Source organism: Haliaeetus leucocephalus, unplaced genomic scaffold, assembly GCF_000737465.1.
Source record: "Haliaeetus leucocephalus isolate CR32 unplaced genomic scaffold, Haliaeetus_leucocephalus-4.0 Scaffold295, whole genome shotgun sequence".
NCBI classification, from domain to species: domain Eukaryota; kingdom Metazoa; phylum Chordata; class Aves; order Accipitriformes; family Accipitridae; genus Haliaeetus; species Haliaeetus leucocephalus.
The window spans coordinates 10,157,170-10,174,217 of record NW_010972731.1 but is presented as its reverse complement, the minus strand read 5'-3'; the positions used below and the strand labels follow the sequence as shown (position 1 = coordinate 10,174,217).

The 17,048-nt window shown below is 52.7% G+C and overlaps 1 protein-coding gene across 1 annotated transcript in view; it reads right to left on the bottom strand.

Annotated features, from left to right (window-relative positions):
• Positions 1-15,718: 15,718 nt before the first annotated feature.
• HS3ST4 (heparan sulfate (glucosamine) 3-O-sulfotransferase 4) overlaps positions 15,719-17,048 on the bottom strand; it is a gene marked incomplete at its 5' end in the record, with an annotated part of 64,795 nt that continues 63,465 nt past the window's right edge. Inside the window, one exon of the mRNA XM_010570631.1 lies at positions 15,719-16,355. Within this exon, the coding sequence (XP_010568933.1) occupies positions 15,719-16,355 (637 nt within the window). The remainder of the gene's footprint in view (positions 16,356-17,048) is intronic.

Below are 17,048 nucleotides of genomic sequence, written 5' to 3'. Positions count from 1 at the left end.
GTGCCACATGGCAGAGTGGGCAATGAGATACTCCTGTAGTGATTTGGATGCAGCAGCCCTTAGAGAAATACCTGCTTTCCCTTGAGGTGAGAAGCTTGTCTGAATTTGAGCTGAATCTGATCTACAAGTTGCTTCCCATGCAGACAAGGATATCAGCTCCTTAATGGCATAAGGAGAAGGGAGACAACCTCACCCCGGCTGACATTGCCCTTCACAAGTACCGTCCCTGGGCTTCCTGCCAGCCCACGGGCGAAGCCGACTTGCATGGTCCGGTGTCTCTGATGCATCTTGGAGCCGACAGCATGAGGTTCCTCTGTCTCCGTGGAGCCGAAACAAGCAGGGCTCTGACCCTCCCAGCTGGCGAGCGAGCTGCTCTGCTTGGGAGATGCGGAGCAAGGATTAGCATTCTAGATGGGTTCACTAAAAATTACTAACAATGTGCAAATCCCACCTTGATTTGAAAATAGGCATTTATACCTGTTAAATTCAAAGTTTTCGAGTGTCTTGTGGCATCCAAAGTTTGCAGCAGTAGCTTATGTATATTCAGCTTCCTACAAGGCTGGTGACAGCAGCTTCTCCAAAGTGTGGGGTGGTTGTTTTGATGGAGGCTGCCCTCCCCTGCAGGGTATCTGCTTGGCTACGGGTCAGAAAACAATTCCCCTTCCCCATCCTGACAGCACATTAAACCCTCTCCTAAGGTCTGGCCCCACATCCCAGGGAAATCACTGGGGCCACTGCCCTGGCTGTGGGGTGGGGTGATGGATGATGCAGAATCAGCCAAGGAGCAGAATGAGAGTGACTCCCTCCTGGCTTGTAGTTATTTAAAAACAACTTGTCTCCTTGCCCTTAGCCCTTTCTCTGTTTCCTGATCAGCAGCTTGTCCCTGAGGATAAGCCTCAGAGCAGCACAATCTCCTGCAGTCCTCTGGAGCTGCAGCCCTGTGCACCAGGATAATAGAGAAGCCTTTTATTCTGTTTATTTGCTCTATATAATTTTTCCTGCTCTTGCTGACCCTTCTGGGAAGCGTTCCACCCTTCAGTCTCTCTGCTGGGTGCCAGAATTGTTGAGCTTAGGCTATATTTGCATTTCATATCCTAGTTAAACCAACATCATCAAGGTCAGAACACACTGTTGAATTGGAATAGGCTACAAGGCAGCATCCCCCTTCATGGCACAGGGGCAGCGCAGAAACCAGCCCTCCACTCCTGGGGACCACCTGTCATTGCCCCAGCCTGCTCCCAGAAAAGAGGAAGGGGGCTTCTGCCCCAGGTACTGCCCACCCGAGCCCTGTGGCTAGAGGTGGCTGGGCAGGGGCTGCTCCGCTTTGCATCCTCAGGGTCTGCTTGCAGGCAGGTGCTTGCAGAGGCAGGGGCTCAGCTCTGGGGTTTGCAGCCCTGGCTCACAGGTCTAAGGGCAGAGCCCTTCGGTCAGCCCCTGCTCTGGACAAGGTGCAGGGGGAACGTGGGGGTTTTTAAGGAAGCGCTGAGGGACAGACTGCCTCGCTCTCCCCTGGGCAAGACTGGCTGCTCCAGCAACGTTCCCACGCTCTGGGGGCCTCCAGGGCTCTCGGGGCATGGTCAGATGCCTGCTCCCAGCCAGCTCCGAGCTGTGCTCAAGGCAGCACGTGTGCCTCGCACCCTCCTCTCTGGCCCGCTGCTGTGCCGTCCCTGATCCCCTTCCCATCAGCCAGGGAGGTTTCTCCACTTGGGCTGCCCTCGCTCGGACCAACCCATCCTGCAAACCTTCAGCACAGTGCAGCCATGGCCATGGACGACAGTCCCCACAGAGGAGGCACAGAGCCCACTTCTGTAAAAGCATATGAGGAGAAATAGGCAGAATGAGACAGAAAATTCAAGAAACATAAGAAGTAACCCTCCTGCTCCCTAAAGGTAGCTGGAATTTATGCCCCATTTCAGAGCATAACCTCAATGCAGAGATGCTACTGTGCATCTCCACATGTGCACGTGTGTTCACACAAACAGGCTTTAAAAGACAGCAGCTGTACAGAAAACAGAGCTACACTATAATGATTTTTACATCCGTGCACACAGTCTATCTTTCCTTTCATTAAGAAACATTTCTTACGGAAAAGTAGCTGGATTTCTGATGTGAAAAAACAATTCTGCTCAAGACTGAGAGCTGTTTAGAATAAGCGCCAGACACTGTGTGATGGAGACATTGCATGGAGACTTAATGCTGGTCACATCTCTCTTCTCTGCCAGTAAGTCAAGGATGTGTCTTTGCTATTGTATTTGGTGACTCATCTTTCAAATAATCATCTCTGGAAGAATTTCATGCCAAGATGAAAAAATGCCGGATCCCAGAGGTGTGTGTGTGTGTCCTTCTGTGAGCACAGCCTAGGAGGGAGCTGCGGGGCAGCTCCTCTCGTTCTCCCCCACAGGGGGCTGGGGTGGTGGGGGCACGGGCTGGCATGGTCCACTTGCCGGGACAGCACCTGCTTTGGGCACAGGGTGGGGAGGGAATGAACACAAATTCTGGCAGGAGGTAGTGCTGCCTTGTTCAGGTCCCACTGGCCCCTATTTGGCTGGAGAACAGGGTCAGGCAGGCACCCCCAGGCCACCGGCAAGCCCATGGCATGGGGCAGCCAGCGGCACTCTGCCACGTCTGCCCATGCCCACCTGCCTCGGGGCTGGAGCCATGACCGCATGAGCATCCTTCCAGCACCTGGAGGTTTCCCTCACCCTCTGAGCAAAATATGCAGATTAGCAGAATAAGTGAAGTGCTCTATGCTAATTAATTCAACAGACTCACTGTTCCATAACATCAAACCTACACAAGGAGGATGTGCTGGAATTAGCTTCCCCTGGAAAACACTTCCTCACCGCTTAACAAAAAGTTGCACAAACTTTTAAACACTTAACAAGAAGGTGAATACCAGAGAAGCTGTAGGTGCTGTGTGGGCTAAATCCAAGCAGCTGTGCCTACAGAGAGAGCAGGATTCCTCAGTGGCAGGGTAGGGCTCCAGCAGTAGATGTGAGCCTGGTGATGCTGAAATGTGCCAACAGTTTTTTATTTGTAACCCATAAGGAACCTGTAGTGTAAATGGCCCAGAAACGAGCATAGCCAGGCACCATGGGCTGCGAGTACCAGCTCCATCTGCTCCATATCTCATCGGGGCAGCAGCCACATGCATGGTACCGTCAGCATGCTCACAGGGGTGACAGAGTTGTCCTGCTCCAGGAAGCTTTAAAAGCAAGTCCGCAACCTGCCGCCTGTCAGGGGTAAGTACACCTGAAATGAAATCCAGTCCTGAATCATGTTTGTCTGGGCTGCTCTGTGATTTGGCAGGGATAAAACAGCCCTTAATGTGAGAGAGGATATAACATTGTGTGTCTTCGTAAATAGTGGGAGCACACTCAAATGCAGAAGTGTGCAAGAACCATCCTGGGACACTGCTTCTCTCTGCTGCCTTCCAGCTGTGTGGCTCCTTCTCCTTCTCCTGCTCCTTCTCTGCTGGGATACAGGCTGACACCTCCAGTGCACATGGGTCTGTCTGGACCCAGACTGTCCAGTGCTTGCCAAGGGAATCTGAAGGGAACTGCAAATACCACCTGAGAGCCCTACCAGAATGACTAATGGGGCCGTGGGTGCTCTCCAGAACACAAAACAGTAAAGCCCCGCAGCAGGAGCATTTGCTATCACCTGGGCATAGCTGGGAAGAGTGGATGGAAAAGACTGCTTCAAAAGCATGGAGAAAAAGGCTTTAGCAGAAATGATTTGACAGTTGCAATCAGGCCAAGAACTGAAGGAGCTAAGGAAAGAAAGATGCAGTTGTGTAGAGGAGGAAAGGTAGCAGGCAGTACACAGCTCCTAAGATATCCTCTGTACGAGCACACACATTTAAATCTCCAGAAGTCCTACATTCCTGCAGAGATCACTAGGCCAGCATGAGCACAGGGCTGTGAGTCTATTATTTGGCCTGGCTCTTTGATTATATATTCAAAATGCAAAAAACCTTTCCCACCTGAAAATGGGAATTCCACCTGACTGAGGCCAATGGTGCGACATTACACAGAGGGGCGACAGAAAGCTGCAGTTCCCAAACTGGCTGTGCGGTACACGAGGTGTATGGGCACACAAGAATGTCCTAAAAATGCCCGTGCTCTTGCAAGGCATGGGCTTTAATGGGAAGGCTGCATCTCTATCTATAATGTCCTCCAAGAAGGTGCAGTTCAGCTTGTTCACGGCACAGGAGGAAGTCTCCTCTGCTGCAGGGTTTGAGTCAACACTGAGTCTGTCTCTTCTTCTCCAGCACTGTGTGCTTGTTTGTGCCTAGCACCCTCACGAATGCCTGACCTGTGTGTGTTACAGTCATGACTCCAGCTCATATTGCTGTGTAGCTCTTGTTTTCTGTGTTTACAATAATAAAGTGGATGCTGCAATTTTTGACAGGACCTATGGCTGCCTTTCTGGTTTGAGAGCTCTGCTGCTGCAAACAGAGCAAGACAGATGGACAAGCCAGTGGCATATGCCATTCCCTCTCTGAGTTGCACGAAAAGACATTTTCCCTAATAGAATGGGGATAAAACTCAGAGTTCTCAGGGCATTAGAGTATTTCTAATGTATGTCTCTGGGAACACGGGCTTGGGTTTTTTTTTCCTTTTTGAGAGTAATGCTCATATTGTAAATCTAACAAATCTACTTTGCCACATAAGTTGTCATACCTGGAAGGAAAACACTAGACTTACAATTTTATTATTAAATCTTGCTAGGAGAAAATGTTAGTTAAACTGTTTTTCTATCATCTTACACTGTAGAGCTGGCCCCTGACCAAATGGATGAGCTGAGTATTTGCTGCTGTGTATGTACTCCAGCTTAGGAGCTGTAGCTCTCCAGAAACTGCAAAGTCCCTCTCAGCAGGACCTCCTCTTCTGTGAACTCTGACAGATTGTGTGAACTGGAAAGCGGCCAAATTGCAGCCCGGATAAAGAGAGCCTTTTTGCATAGTCACTAATGAACTGTCTTTGCAGACTGGTATCACGCTGGGCGGAGGCTGTTGTGGTGCCAGTGTTTAGGATTAAGAAATTGCCACAGTTGGCTCAGGAGATGCAGTGGGCTTTCAAGACAAAGCAAACTTCTAAACAGTAAACCTTTGCTAGATAGTAAACCTTTGCTAGACAAACAGGTCAGCCCACAAAGGGCAGCCAAAATCATTGGTGCTTGGGCAAAACAACGTAAATTGCTCAACCTCCTTCAAGGAGATCATCTGCTGAGAGCGGCTCATCTTCATCTGCCAGGCCTTGTAGTCACAGTACTCCAGCGGCACTCATTGCCCACGAGGGGTTTCAAAGCCATGGGGCAGCGTGGCGCAGACAGTCATAGTGTTGAGAAATCAGATTAAATTAGCAGGAATTAACTGTGATGAGACACTTCTTTCCAGGGAGACTGAGGAAATGGAGCACTTCTCCATCCTCCACTGCAGCGCTTGACCAGGGGAGAGATTTCTGAGGCAGGCACATCATCCAGCCCTCCAGTGTGGAGCCAGCTGAACTCTAACCCCTTCCTGGGTTTTACCCCCGGCTCCTGGCCTGCAGAGCAGGGACAAGCTGGGAGGCAGCGCAGCCTCTGGTACTTTCTCAGCTTCTGCAGCTGGCCTCCCTCGGGGCCTGTCCATGCAGGGCTTGTCCGTGCAGGGCTTGTCCGTGCAGGGCTTGTCCATGGAGGGCTTGTCCATGCAGGGTCTGTCTGTGCAGGGTCTGTCTGTGCAGGGCTTGTCCACACAGGTCCTGTCCATGCCGGGTCTGTCCGTGCAGGATCTGTCTGTGCAGGTGCTGTCCGTGCAGGGTCTGTCTGTGCGGGGTCTGTCCGTGCGGGGTCCGGCTGCCAAGGCCTCTGCAGCAGCCCCGCTCGGCCGCTGAGGCAGGGCACAGCCCGGGCTGGCCGGAGCAGAGCCCCTTTGGCCGGCGGGTGGGGTGGGGTGCCCGGGGCTGGGCCGTGCTCCGGGTCAGCCCTGGGGCTGGGGTCGAGCACAGGGAAGATGCTGACCCCCTCGTTCCCTCCCTGCTCTGCGCTGGAGGCTGCGTGCCCCGCTCCTCTCAGGGAAGGCCGTACCGGGCTGCCATCTAGTGCCAGACCTGCCCGGCCGTGCGGGACGCTGGGGACACGGGTGCTGCTGCCCCGGGACGTGGCGAGAGCAGAGCACCCACCTCTGTGGGACACAGGAGCCCTGCAGCTGCAGTAGCGAGCTCTCACGGAGGAGGTGGGAATCCTTTCGCTATCTCCCATAGCATGACCGGGATGTGCTGCATGGTCATGGACCGCGCTCCCTTCCCTCCCTCAGCAAGGACAGAAATGAGGGCAGTGCGTCCTGGGTGCAGAAGGCAATGGCTGCTTTGTCTCAAGGTCATACACAGGCTCTCCCCGCCGTGCAGGATCTCTTCCCCGGGGGTTATCCATGGCCCGTGTGCCTGGCCCTGCCGAGGGCCCCAGACCCCTCCGCTCTCAGACCCCCTTTCCGCTGCAGACAGAGGGGGCTGGGCATGACCTGCTCCCGGCAGGAGCGAGGTGCTGCAGGGAGCCCAGGGTGACTGTGCCCCTGGTGTCCCCAACACACACTGGGGTTGGGGCACAACAGAAGCGGAGTGGGTGAGAGTGCCCATGCACGGCAGAGCCCCTGGTTGTTGGGTCTGCACACACTAGGTATGGTTCCTGCTGTGAGCAGCCTGTCTCTGCCAGAGCCAAGGCCACAAGCATCACTTCCACAAGCAGGAGATTCTGGTAAGAGAGGAAACACGGCTGGGCTCTGGCCAGTGAAACTAAAAGCCACAGGTCACAGACACAGTGAAAAACCTTAAAAATATTACTCAGAGGGACCAATGTCTAGCGAATTGTCATGTGAATGGAAAGGTTCCCTGAAAAAACCTGGATTTGTTAGAGGACTTGCTGTCAGCTGCTTATTCGGCTCAGATGAAATCCTTCAAGAGGGGAGTGCAGTCACCCTCAGTGACCTGTGTATTCCTCACTCCTTTCATTAACTGCAACTTATTCTGCAGGTAGTTTTCTAAGATAAGGGCAAAAATCAACCATTAGCTTTCCCTCATTAAACTAGGGCTGAACCCCAGCTGAGTCCAGCTGCCTGGCAAGGCTGAGTGCGGTGCAGGGTCCCTGCAGAGGGGAAAGGATGACAGTCCCCAGGGAGGGACACCAGAGCACCAGCCAACCTGCCAGGGGGCTGGGCTGGTGGTGACCGTGGCAGCCGGGGGGAGCACGGCTTGGCCGGCACCTGACAGAGGAACACAAGCTGCCCTGGCGGTACTGCCTGGTGCGCTTACGGCTTCATAACCCCTTGTCTCCTTCTGGGAAGTGTCTCCCTCTGCCACTGCCATGCTTCGTTTTGCCTTTGCTAACAAGGGGCTGCAAGCCTGGCAGCTCTGTTGTAGCTGCCGCTCAGGTGCCCAGCCAAAGCACCAGCCCCCGCTCGCTGCATGCTGGCCCCACAGACTCTCAAGACAAGCTTTGAAGGATGCTTACACTATTAATGGGGTGTATTTATAACTGTTTATCTCTGTCACTTGGGTGGAAAATTGCCAGATGTGTCGTTTGCCTTCATTACACAGACATCTCTCGTGTTATCTGGATCAGTGCTTTTAAGCGGTATGTCACTGCCACGGAAAAGCTCATTTCTTCTGCGTCATGTTGATGTTTGTGGGATCTGCCTTAGAGAGTATGGAGAGCAACATCCTGGAGGCAAGTCTCTGTACAGGACAGATCTCTGTCCTCCGCTGCTCTGGATATTGGTCTCGTGGAAGGAAAAGGGAGCTGAAAGCCTCCTAACTGGGGCTCCAGAGCAGCCAAGGCTGCCTGGGTTGGGCACTGCAGCCTTGGAAAGCAGTACCCTGCCCCCTGGGGACGGCTGCAGGCTGGCTCCATGCCGCAGGGCCCGGCTGGCTCTGGGCAAATGCAGCCAGGCACAGGGAGGATGGGTGGAGTGGCTGGCACAAAGCAGGGCTGGTGCAGCCGGGGTCAGCTGGCAGGAGAGCAGCTGCCCTTTCCCAGGGCCACGATGTGCTCAGCTGCCACGGTGCCAACGCCTCTGGGGCAGGGACCACCCTGGGGCTGCATCCCGTGCTCCAACACAGATTATAGTGCCTGCCACTACTTAAGGTTGCAGCATTAATTGCCCTTCTTGACAGCTGTAAAGTCCAAACGGGTGCACTATCTCAACACAGAAACTTCTGTAACGATTTCCTGGAATTAATACCACGTGCCACCTACCGCTGCTTTGGACGCATCAGGAAAGCCACCTGACAGGGCCGTTCACCAGCTGTGAGAAGTGGTCAGGAGCAGCAAGGGGATTCCAGCTGGGCACCGGGTCCTGGAGAGCACAGACACCCCATGTGCAGGAGAGGCAACTCAGAGTCATGCAGATACCCATTCCAATACAGAACAAGGGAGAAAGATAAGAATGGCTTAAACAGAAAGAAATTGCCTCCAAATAAAATGTTTTTCCTCGTTTCCCATGATACAGTGAAATTTCTTCATGGCCAGATAGTCAGAGTAGAGTCCATTACACTCCACGCTTTTTGCCTTGAAACATAAATAGCTGCATATCATAGAAGTGTTTGTTATGAGGAAATGTGTATGCTAGAAAAAGTTAGACATTAAATCATTATTTCATGCAGAAAGATATTGCTAAAGGGAGAGGATTACTTACTATATTAATTCTGTCCTTCAGCTACCCGTACATCTCTCTGCACATAATGACTTTAGTCACAAAATGTATTGTTGAAAAAATCCTGGTTCTTCTCAATTCCGATTTTCTCGGAGACTGTGCACACAGTGCGCCCTCCCTCCCAGCCCCGTGCCCAGGCACAGCACTGGGGGCAGTTGGGCAGCCCACCTCCCCGGCAGCCCACCCTGGGGCAAAGCGCAGGAGAGGGCTGCAAAAGGGCCCTCAATCCTGCCTCTGAGGACAGGGAGAGGGGAGGGGATCCAGTGGCTGCGGACCTTTTCCTTCCCTGCACAGCTGCTGGGGGACAGGGGATGCCCACCTCCATCCCAGGGGCTCCTCAGCTGCGCTGAGGTGATGCCTACCCTAACCGTGAGCCAACAAACCAACCTTCGCCTGCCAACACAGGATCTGAGCACAGGCTGCACAGCCTGTCCTGCAGCTGGTGAGTTAGCAGCAAATAAATGTCGTCTTCCCAGTGGCTGAGGTCTCTTAGCTGTCCGCAGCCCCTGCTGTTGAGGCTCCCAGCCTGGCACAAGGCAAAGCCTCGGTCACTGTCCTCTGAGGGTGCCACATCCCACAGAGCTCCTTTGCTGGGGTGTCTGGCGGATCCTCTCTGACATGGGTGAGACATGTCCTACCCCACCCAGAGCAGCCGTGGGGCTGGGTGCTGGCGGCACAGGGAGCTCTCTGCATTATTCTGCAAAGCCTCAATGTCTTTCTCCTCTGCCATCCTAGAGCATCACTAGGTTAGAGCAGAAATTCCTGTTAAGCTGTAGGTATCTTTCTGAACTGGCAGCCTCTACCCTTGCATGGAGTGCATATGGACAAGTGCTCATATCTATTGGGCTATTAGACCTTGCATTACACCTAAAAATTTCCAAAATATCTCTGTTGGTGGTATAAAGTAACAGTGAAGTGACCCTCAAATTATTTCTTCTGATTTCAAGTCTTTTACCTGAAGTTGGAAGAGCTTCTTAACAGGCATCAAGAATCTTCTAACCAGATTTTTTTTTTTTTTTCAGTGAATGACTCATGGAGGGATAGTTTCTGAGGTCAGCAAAACCAAAAAAACCTGAGCAAAAGGCACCACAAAACCTGGGGAGGCAAGAGTATCGGTTTGTTTTGATGCTTCTGCCTGGAACCACTGGCACATCGCAGCCTGTTAGCACAGGGCGCAAAAGCCACCTCACCGCACCGTGCAGGGGGTCACAGGCACCTGGCACTGTGCCAAGGAGGCAGCAGCAGAGAGCAGGGGGCTGGAAAAAGGAGTTTACTCATGCTGACAAAGCTGTAACAGGTCATTGCGGGTTTCCAACCTGGCCAGCTAAATAATCCCCGTGTTGCTCTCCTCCCAGGCTCGGGTGTCAGAGAAAAACGCTTAGCTCCAGTATGTGAAAGCTGATGGCTGGAGCTCTTGCCTGATGCTCTGGTTTCCCGTATTTGCTGATGTAGATGCAGAAAGCTCAGTGCTGCACACTGGATAGGGAAAAGCAGTAAGCAACAGGGTCTTATATCACCATCTAGTATGTCATCCTTATTCAAAGGGCTCTGTTTGAAACCTGGCATTGGCATATACAGAACATGTTGCATCTTTGCTGGTACCTCTTCAATCTGGTTTGCAAGACATCCTGGAGGATGTGACCTTGGAAGGCAGGCAGAATATCGAACCTGCATAATAAGAGCATCTCTGCATCGGTGGCAGCCTGTTGGGTACAGGGCAGTTAATAAATAATGAGGATGTCAAAGATAACAGCAGGAAAGTGGGAGCGGGTAACAGCTTTGCAGCCAGCTTTCTGACAGCCGCCTGGCAATGTCCAATTAAGAGGCGTGCACCACTGCTCAGCCCAGTGCGGAGCGCGTCTGGAGCCGGCACGAGGGGTGTCGTGATGCCGGCACCAGGGCAGCCTGCAGCACTGCGTTTGCAGCATGCGCTACCAAAGGTGGAGGGAGCAGGCAAGCGCTTTGCAGAGCTGCGCCGGTCTTCTGGGGAGCAAATCCATGGAGGCAGCGAAAGGTGCCCGGCTATGGTGGTGGAGAGACAAAACAGCAGCGGATTGCCAGGAGGAGCAATGCTCGCTGGCCCAACATGAAGGGGTGTGCAAAGGGTGGTGGAGCCCTGCACGGAGCAGGGGAAGGAGACATTGCAAGAGACAGGTGGATCTGTCTTGCAATGTGGGACTCGCTTTCTCAGGGCTAGCAAGAGAGGAGCACATTGGCCCTGGTCCCGTGCAGGCACCGCTGGGGCAGCTCCTCGGTGTTACGGTCCCTGCTCACACAGGTGTTTTCTTCAAGGGCTGAATTATATCATGCCACAATTCAAATATTAGGAATCTGACTACATTTGAGGTGTAATTGATCTTCTGATGACTTTTTAAACATCTGGTAAGAGGGGACTGCTTTCCAAACAGCAAAATCTACACCAAAATGATCTTGATTTGAATAATAAGTATTCCATCCTTGTTTGGTAAATATACCCAGTGTTAATGGTGCTTAATGGTGCCTGTAATTGGTGTCTAAAGTTATTTAAAAGTAAATTTACTAGAAAATAATTAGCAATTTTATAGTTCACTACTTCCTAATTTTGTTGATAAAAGTTTTTCAGTGGTTTTTATCAGATGACACAATAGGGCCGTGCTGTGAAATAGGTTTTTTCAAACTAGCAGGAAATTATGCACACAAAATAAGATAAAAAATTTTTCCCCCTAATTTCTTTGCCTGGCAGCCAGCCCTCTCTCTCCTTTTATTACCCACTGATTTATCCTTAATCAGCAGCAAGTGAAACTTCCCAGGCATTGCTCAGGGATTTGTTCTTTGTGACCTTGGGAGGTGCACCCCGAGCTGTGAGGCCAACGAGGAAAGCTGCCCACCACCGCAGGGACAATCCTCCTGTCCCCCACCGGAGGGGCACATCCTGCTGCCCCCCCACCGCAGGAACAAGCCTGCTGTCCCCAGATGAGGCAGTCCTGGGTCTGGGGGCCAGTGGCTGGTCCCTGCCTGCAGAGGAAAGCAGGGATTGTGCTCTCCATGGGTCCCTGACCTGATCTCATGCAGGACATCTCTGGGGATGCTGCCCAATGGGTTGGAAACTCCCCCATGCCTGCGACCCTGCAGGCTGGGTGCTGGCCCAGGCGGTCCTGGTCCTGGTCCTGGTCCTGGTCCCGGCTGTGGCATGCGCCTTCCCCTGGCCCCTTTGGCACCCGTGGGGCCGCATCCTGCGGAGCAGGTCAGAGCAGCTGCTCAGGGCTGGGCTGGCTGGTGGCAGGTCATGGCCAGTGGCCGCCATGGGTCTGCCACTTGCTGGGTGTTGGTGCTGCTGGCGGGGCTGGGAGAAATGGAGCAGAGAAATGCAGCTGCTACAATGTTTTATTGTTAGTGCTGTGGGTTCAAGTGTTCAGTTCAGGATTTTCATACTGTTCAGGTACAGAGTGACACCGACAGACAGAGACGCGTTTGGGAGGAGGCGACAGCACAGCAGTTTGGTTTCAGAAAAGATTAACTCTCCATTTCCAGTCTCTGAACCATAAAGTACCAGCTTTTCCAGAACAATGAATCACCCAGTCTGTGTATAAAATTAAATATAATTTATGCTTTGTTAATTGAAATCAAATACAAAATTCAATTTCCTGTGTATTCTAATGCTGACATTTGAATAGTTTAAAAAAAAAGTGTTATTAACCTGACTCACTCTCATTTGGCAGGCCACTCTCCGGCCAGATAGAAAATAATTCCCCTGTCAAGCCCCTGCATTAGCACGGCAGACACGGGGTGCATTTCAGAAAAACAGAAAAGAGAATAAACGACCCCAGAGGCCCCCCCGTGCCCCCCACCCGCCCCAGGGTGGGTGGCTGGCGCGCCCCGCTCCCTTCCAGCGCTGCGAAGGGGCCGGTGGTGCTGTGGTGGCCCCTGGGGAGGGGAGGGGGTCCCATCCCATCGTGCTGGGGCGGTCGGTGTCTGTGGGGCAGCCGCTCAGGGGTGGAAGAGTGGGGCCTCCTCTGCCGCCAGGCGCTCGGTGGCTCCTCCCGAGCTGGAGATTGCAGCCAATATAAAAAATAAACCTCTGAATATATGGCAGAACGAACAGGAGCGAGAGTCCGGGCCAGGTGCAGCACCTCCCACCACCCGACCTGCTTCTGTAAACCATCGGGTGGCCCCTCCTGGGGGGCCCGGGGCCCGGGGCCGGCTGCGTCCTGCTCTGGAGCCCTGCGCTGGGAGCCCTCCTGCAGGACCCTCCTCCGCATCCCTGCTCCAGGGCCTTGTTCCAGCTCCAGGACTGGGCCCCAGGTGCAACTGTGCTTCGTCCCAGCGCAGGACAGATGCTCCTGCCCGGCCCCGCCGCACGCCATGACCTCCCTAAGGGGGTGCTTCATTGGGTCATAATTCTCAGACAAACATGCGTTTTCAGACCTCCTGTCCCTCCAGCGAGGGGCACGATGAGAAGATTGACGGTGGCTTGATGGCAGTCGGGGACCAGAGGCTCTTCCCGGGAGAAGCCAGCCCGAGCCACCCAGGGAGACAGACACAGGGCAGTGCTTGGGCCGGACCAGACCAGACCAAGGCTGGGGTGTGCAGGGAGACCTGCTGGCTGGGGACAGGGGTTCTCAGGGGCTCTTTCAAGCTCAAGAAGACCTTGCTCGGTGAAGACCTGCTCCTGGTTAAGCTGTGGATGGGGGCTGAGAGAGTCCAAGCTTTCGCCACAAAGGCAATGCGCAGTGCCGTGCTGATGGCCGTTAACAGCTGGGGTTGCGTGCAGCTGCCAACCTGCCAGGTCCCAGCCAAGCCACGACCTGGGATGGCGTCCTGCCGGAGCCAAGCCCCTCCGGCAGGCAGCCAGGGCCGCCGGTCCCGCCGTCTCCACTGGCAGGCTCCGCTCAGCACTGTCAGGGCCAGCCCACTGCAGCGTCGGGGCTGCAGCATGCTGGGAACAGGGAAAAATTTCTGGATATCCCTCCGGTGAGGAGCCTGGACACTGGGCCTCAATAAGCCCCTCATCCTCCAACTGAATCCACTGAGCTTGCACCAAATTGTGTAACAACAGTTTTCACTTAGGATCTGATCTGACATTTTAATAATGTGTGAAACACTGTAAAATTATTCCTATTACATACTTCCAATTTTCATGTAATAATTTCAGGATTTGTGGGACTGTGAAAAGCTATGTTATGTCAGGAGCTGTTTTTAAATCTAATCAGGCTAATAGGAACTGATGTGATGTTAGCAGGGACCTTGCGGTGCCCCTCCAGCATGGCCCATGGTGTAAATTTTCCAAATGGCTTCAGCTCTTTTTCATCCACTCCAAGGCACCAGCACCACTTCATGGCATAATGAACCACACAACAGGCCATGAAACTCAAAGCAGGTTCAGCTTGTTACCCAACGTAACAGTGATTTCATTTGGTTAGCTGGATCAGCAGGGATTTCTTGCCACCTTAATCAAAACTGAGTCTTGGTCCTCCCACAGCGATCTCACACTGCATCTCTGCTGCTTTCCAACAGCCAGGGACCCACCTGAAAGGGGACAGGGGACTCACACACAGCTATGCTCCACCAGGGAGGCATTCTTACCACCTGTTAAAACAAAGAAAGCAGCCAGCAATATTTGAGTGCCCTTAGAAATCACCCATGCGAAGGGAACATTTCAGCAACAGGAGATCTGCATTCTTCCTTTTGTTCCCTCTCTTTCTGTTTTTCTCTCAGTAATGGAGATGGAAAAGGCGCAGCTGTGTCAAAGTGCTGGTGGCCTGCTCTCCACTGGTTCCAGCATGCAGCTCTCATCACGTTGCTGGAGGATCCAGTTGGGATATGGGTTTATTCTACAGTTTCTACCAGGATTTGCAAATTTGGTTGACGTGGTCATTTCCACTAGAAAGCACACATTTTTTTGCACAGAGCAGCACTCGCCCTGGGAATTAATTGCTCTTTTGTAATTCTGAAGTAAAGATGAAGGCTGCTTCCCCATTTTGCAAACCTGGCTGTCAACAACAAGCAGCAGAGCTCTCGTTTTCAAGGTGCAAATGAAGGGCAGTGCCAGGGGCTCCGACAGTCAGCCCTGCCCAGACTCTACGCTGGGGCTGTCCCCCATGCCTCTGCCCTATAGTCAGCCTCTCGGTTCCCACCAGGAACGCCTGGCTCCAAACCACGGAGCAGGGCACAGCACGGCCTTGCTGGGGGGTGCTGCATGGGCACACATGGCTCCGCAACACACCTCAGCAGCCTGGCTGGGCGGTGAGACCCCTGCTCACTGCGAGTGGATGCCTGGGAATGGCCTTCGGTACGGCTTCCAGGAGGAGCGTGGGAGTCCGAGGGAGGCCCCGGTTCTGATCTCACTGAGCAGCCCAGCAAAGCAGGAACGACTCTCTTCCAACAGTGGCGATACACCCATCAGTCAGAGGAGAATTGGGCCCAGGTGTTTTGTGGCACTTGGTAAATACTAGTTTTAGTGCAACAAGTAATTGAAATGTCTGGTGCAAATGAAGTTTCTGTACATAGTTCCTTTGCAGCATAACTGGCTTTATTCCTTCCACACACAAATACCAGTGTGCATGTGAATGCACGTGTCCTGAATTTACCAGATCTGATGCTGCTGGGCAAAACTAACAGCCAGGGCAGGAGAAATCAAATCTATGGGTTTTTCCCCATGTTGTGGGGTTTTGTGAGCCACCCTCCCACTCTGCTAGCCATGGCAGGTGGTGCTGGTCCTGCCTGCCTGGCTGCGAGGGGGACATCAGCAGTGAAATGTCGACACGAAGCATCCCATCACCCTGAGGAACCCTGCTCCCTCTGCCTCCTCCTCCTCGCACCCACCCCCTGATCCCCCTCAGCATGACAGGGGGGAGAGCCCAAATGCAACCCAAGGTGATGTGCCACTAAGGTTTCAGAGCTGGAAATGTGGGGCAGCTTTGGCTGCAACCCTGACAGCGCAAGAGTCTTGCACTCACAAGGCTGAGCCTCTAGCCTCGAGTGACTTTTGGGTCTCTAATGATGATTTGCATCTCAAAAGAAAATAACTTTTTTCCTGATTTCATGGTTCTACTTATCACTTTCTTCCTGCTCCCACTGGAAATCTTGGCCCGTCATTTGGTAAAACATGACATTGAAGGGTTTGTAAAACTTCCGCAGTCTGTGGATGACGTCTGGGTCTATTTTGGGGTGAGTTCGACCCTTGGACTTGCCCAAGCACCGGGGAGCACTGCTGTCCTCTGGCTTCTTTAGACAGGGGAACCCCTTGGTTTTATTAAAATAAAAATGTTTCTCTGTCACAATCCTCTTGAGGCCTAAGAAGTCCTGGACCTTAGCCATTTCCCCAGCTGGGTCAGTGATGAGCCTCTCACCACTGACAAAAAGGATTTGGGAGAGGGGGAAGTACTGGAGCCAGTTCTCCAAGTGCAGGGCATAGATCCCGATGCGGATTGCGCTCCAGGAGGCATCGATCAGCCCCAGGGTCCGGTTCTTGAAGGCCAGCACCTCGAAGGTGGGGATCTCTGGCTTCTTGGAGAGCGTCTGCGTGTAGTCCGAGATGGCCCGTGTGACCGGGTTTCTCACCACCACGATCAGCTTCGTGTCCTTGGCCATGGAGTGAATGCGCCTGGGGGCCTCGTTGGTCACGAAGTAGCTGGGGGTCTTCTCCATGGTGATCTGGCCGTCCAGCGTCTTGGGCATCACGTTCCTGCGCAGAAGCAGAGGACGGGTGGTTAGCAAGGTGCCAGGCACGGCCAGACACCTCAGCGTCCCTCCTGCCCCATGCAGGTGTTGTCGGGATGTTCAGAAGGAGGGATGCTGCCACACCTGTGGGCCCCAGGGACCAAAGCACTTCTGGCTTTGTTTCTTCTCGGACCCTGGACATGGTGGGCACCTGCAGTGTTAAATCAGCCTTGGTAACACATTATACAGTCAATTTGCCATAGGCATATGTAGACAAAAGTTAATTGACAATAAACCTGTACAATACCTGTCTGTTCAGCAAGCCATCTGCTTCCATTTGCTCAATTAAGCCTATTCACTTCAGAGCCTTGTACCAGAGTGGTGCAGTTAGGATTACACAAGACCTTTTTGTTATGATGACATGCTTTTAAATGTCTCAGCTAATAAAACTTAATACAGAATAAGATCCCTTGCTTCTAGTACAATAATTAAATTTATTTACTATCTTGTGTGTGAGAAAGAATGACTTTTCTTTTATCTCTAATTCACATGCTCTGTCAATAATTAATTGCTGCTGGGTTTTGAGCTTCCTGTGCAAGCACTTTTATTAGCCAAAAGGAATTTGCCTACTGGATAAATTAGCATGTAGCAAGACTTTCCTGGATAGCATATTACCATATTGTAAAATGAAACTGCAGCAAGATAGCATTTATATCTA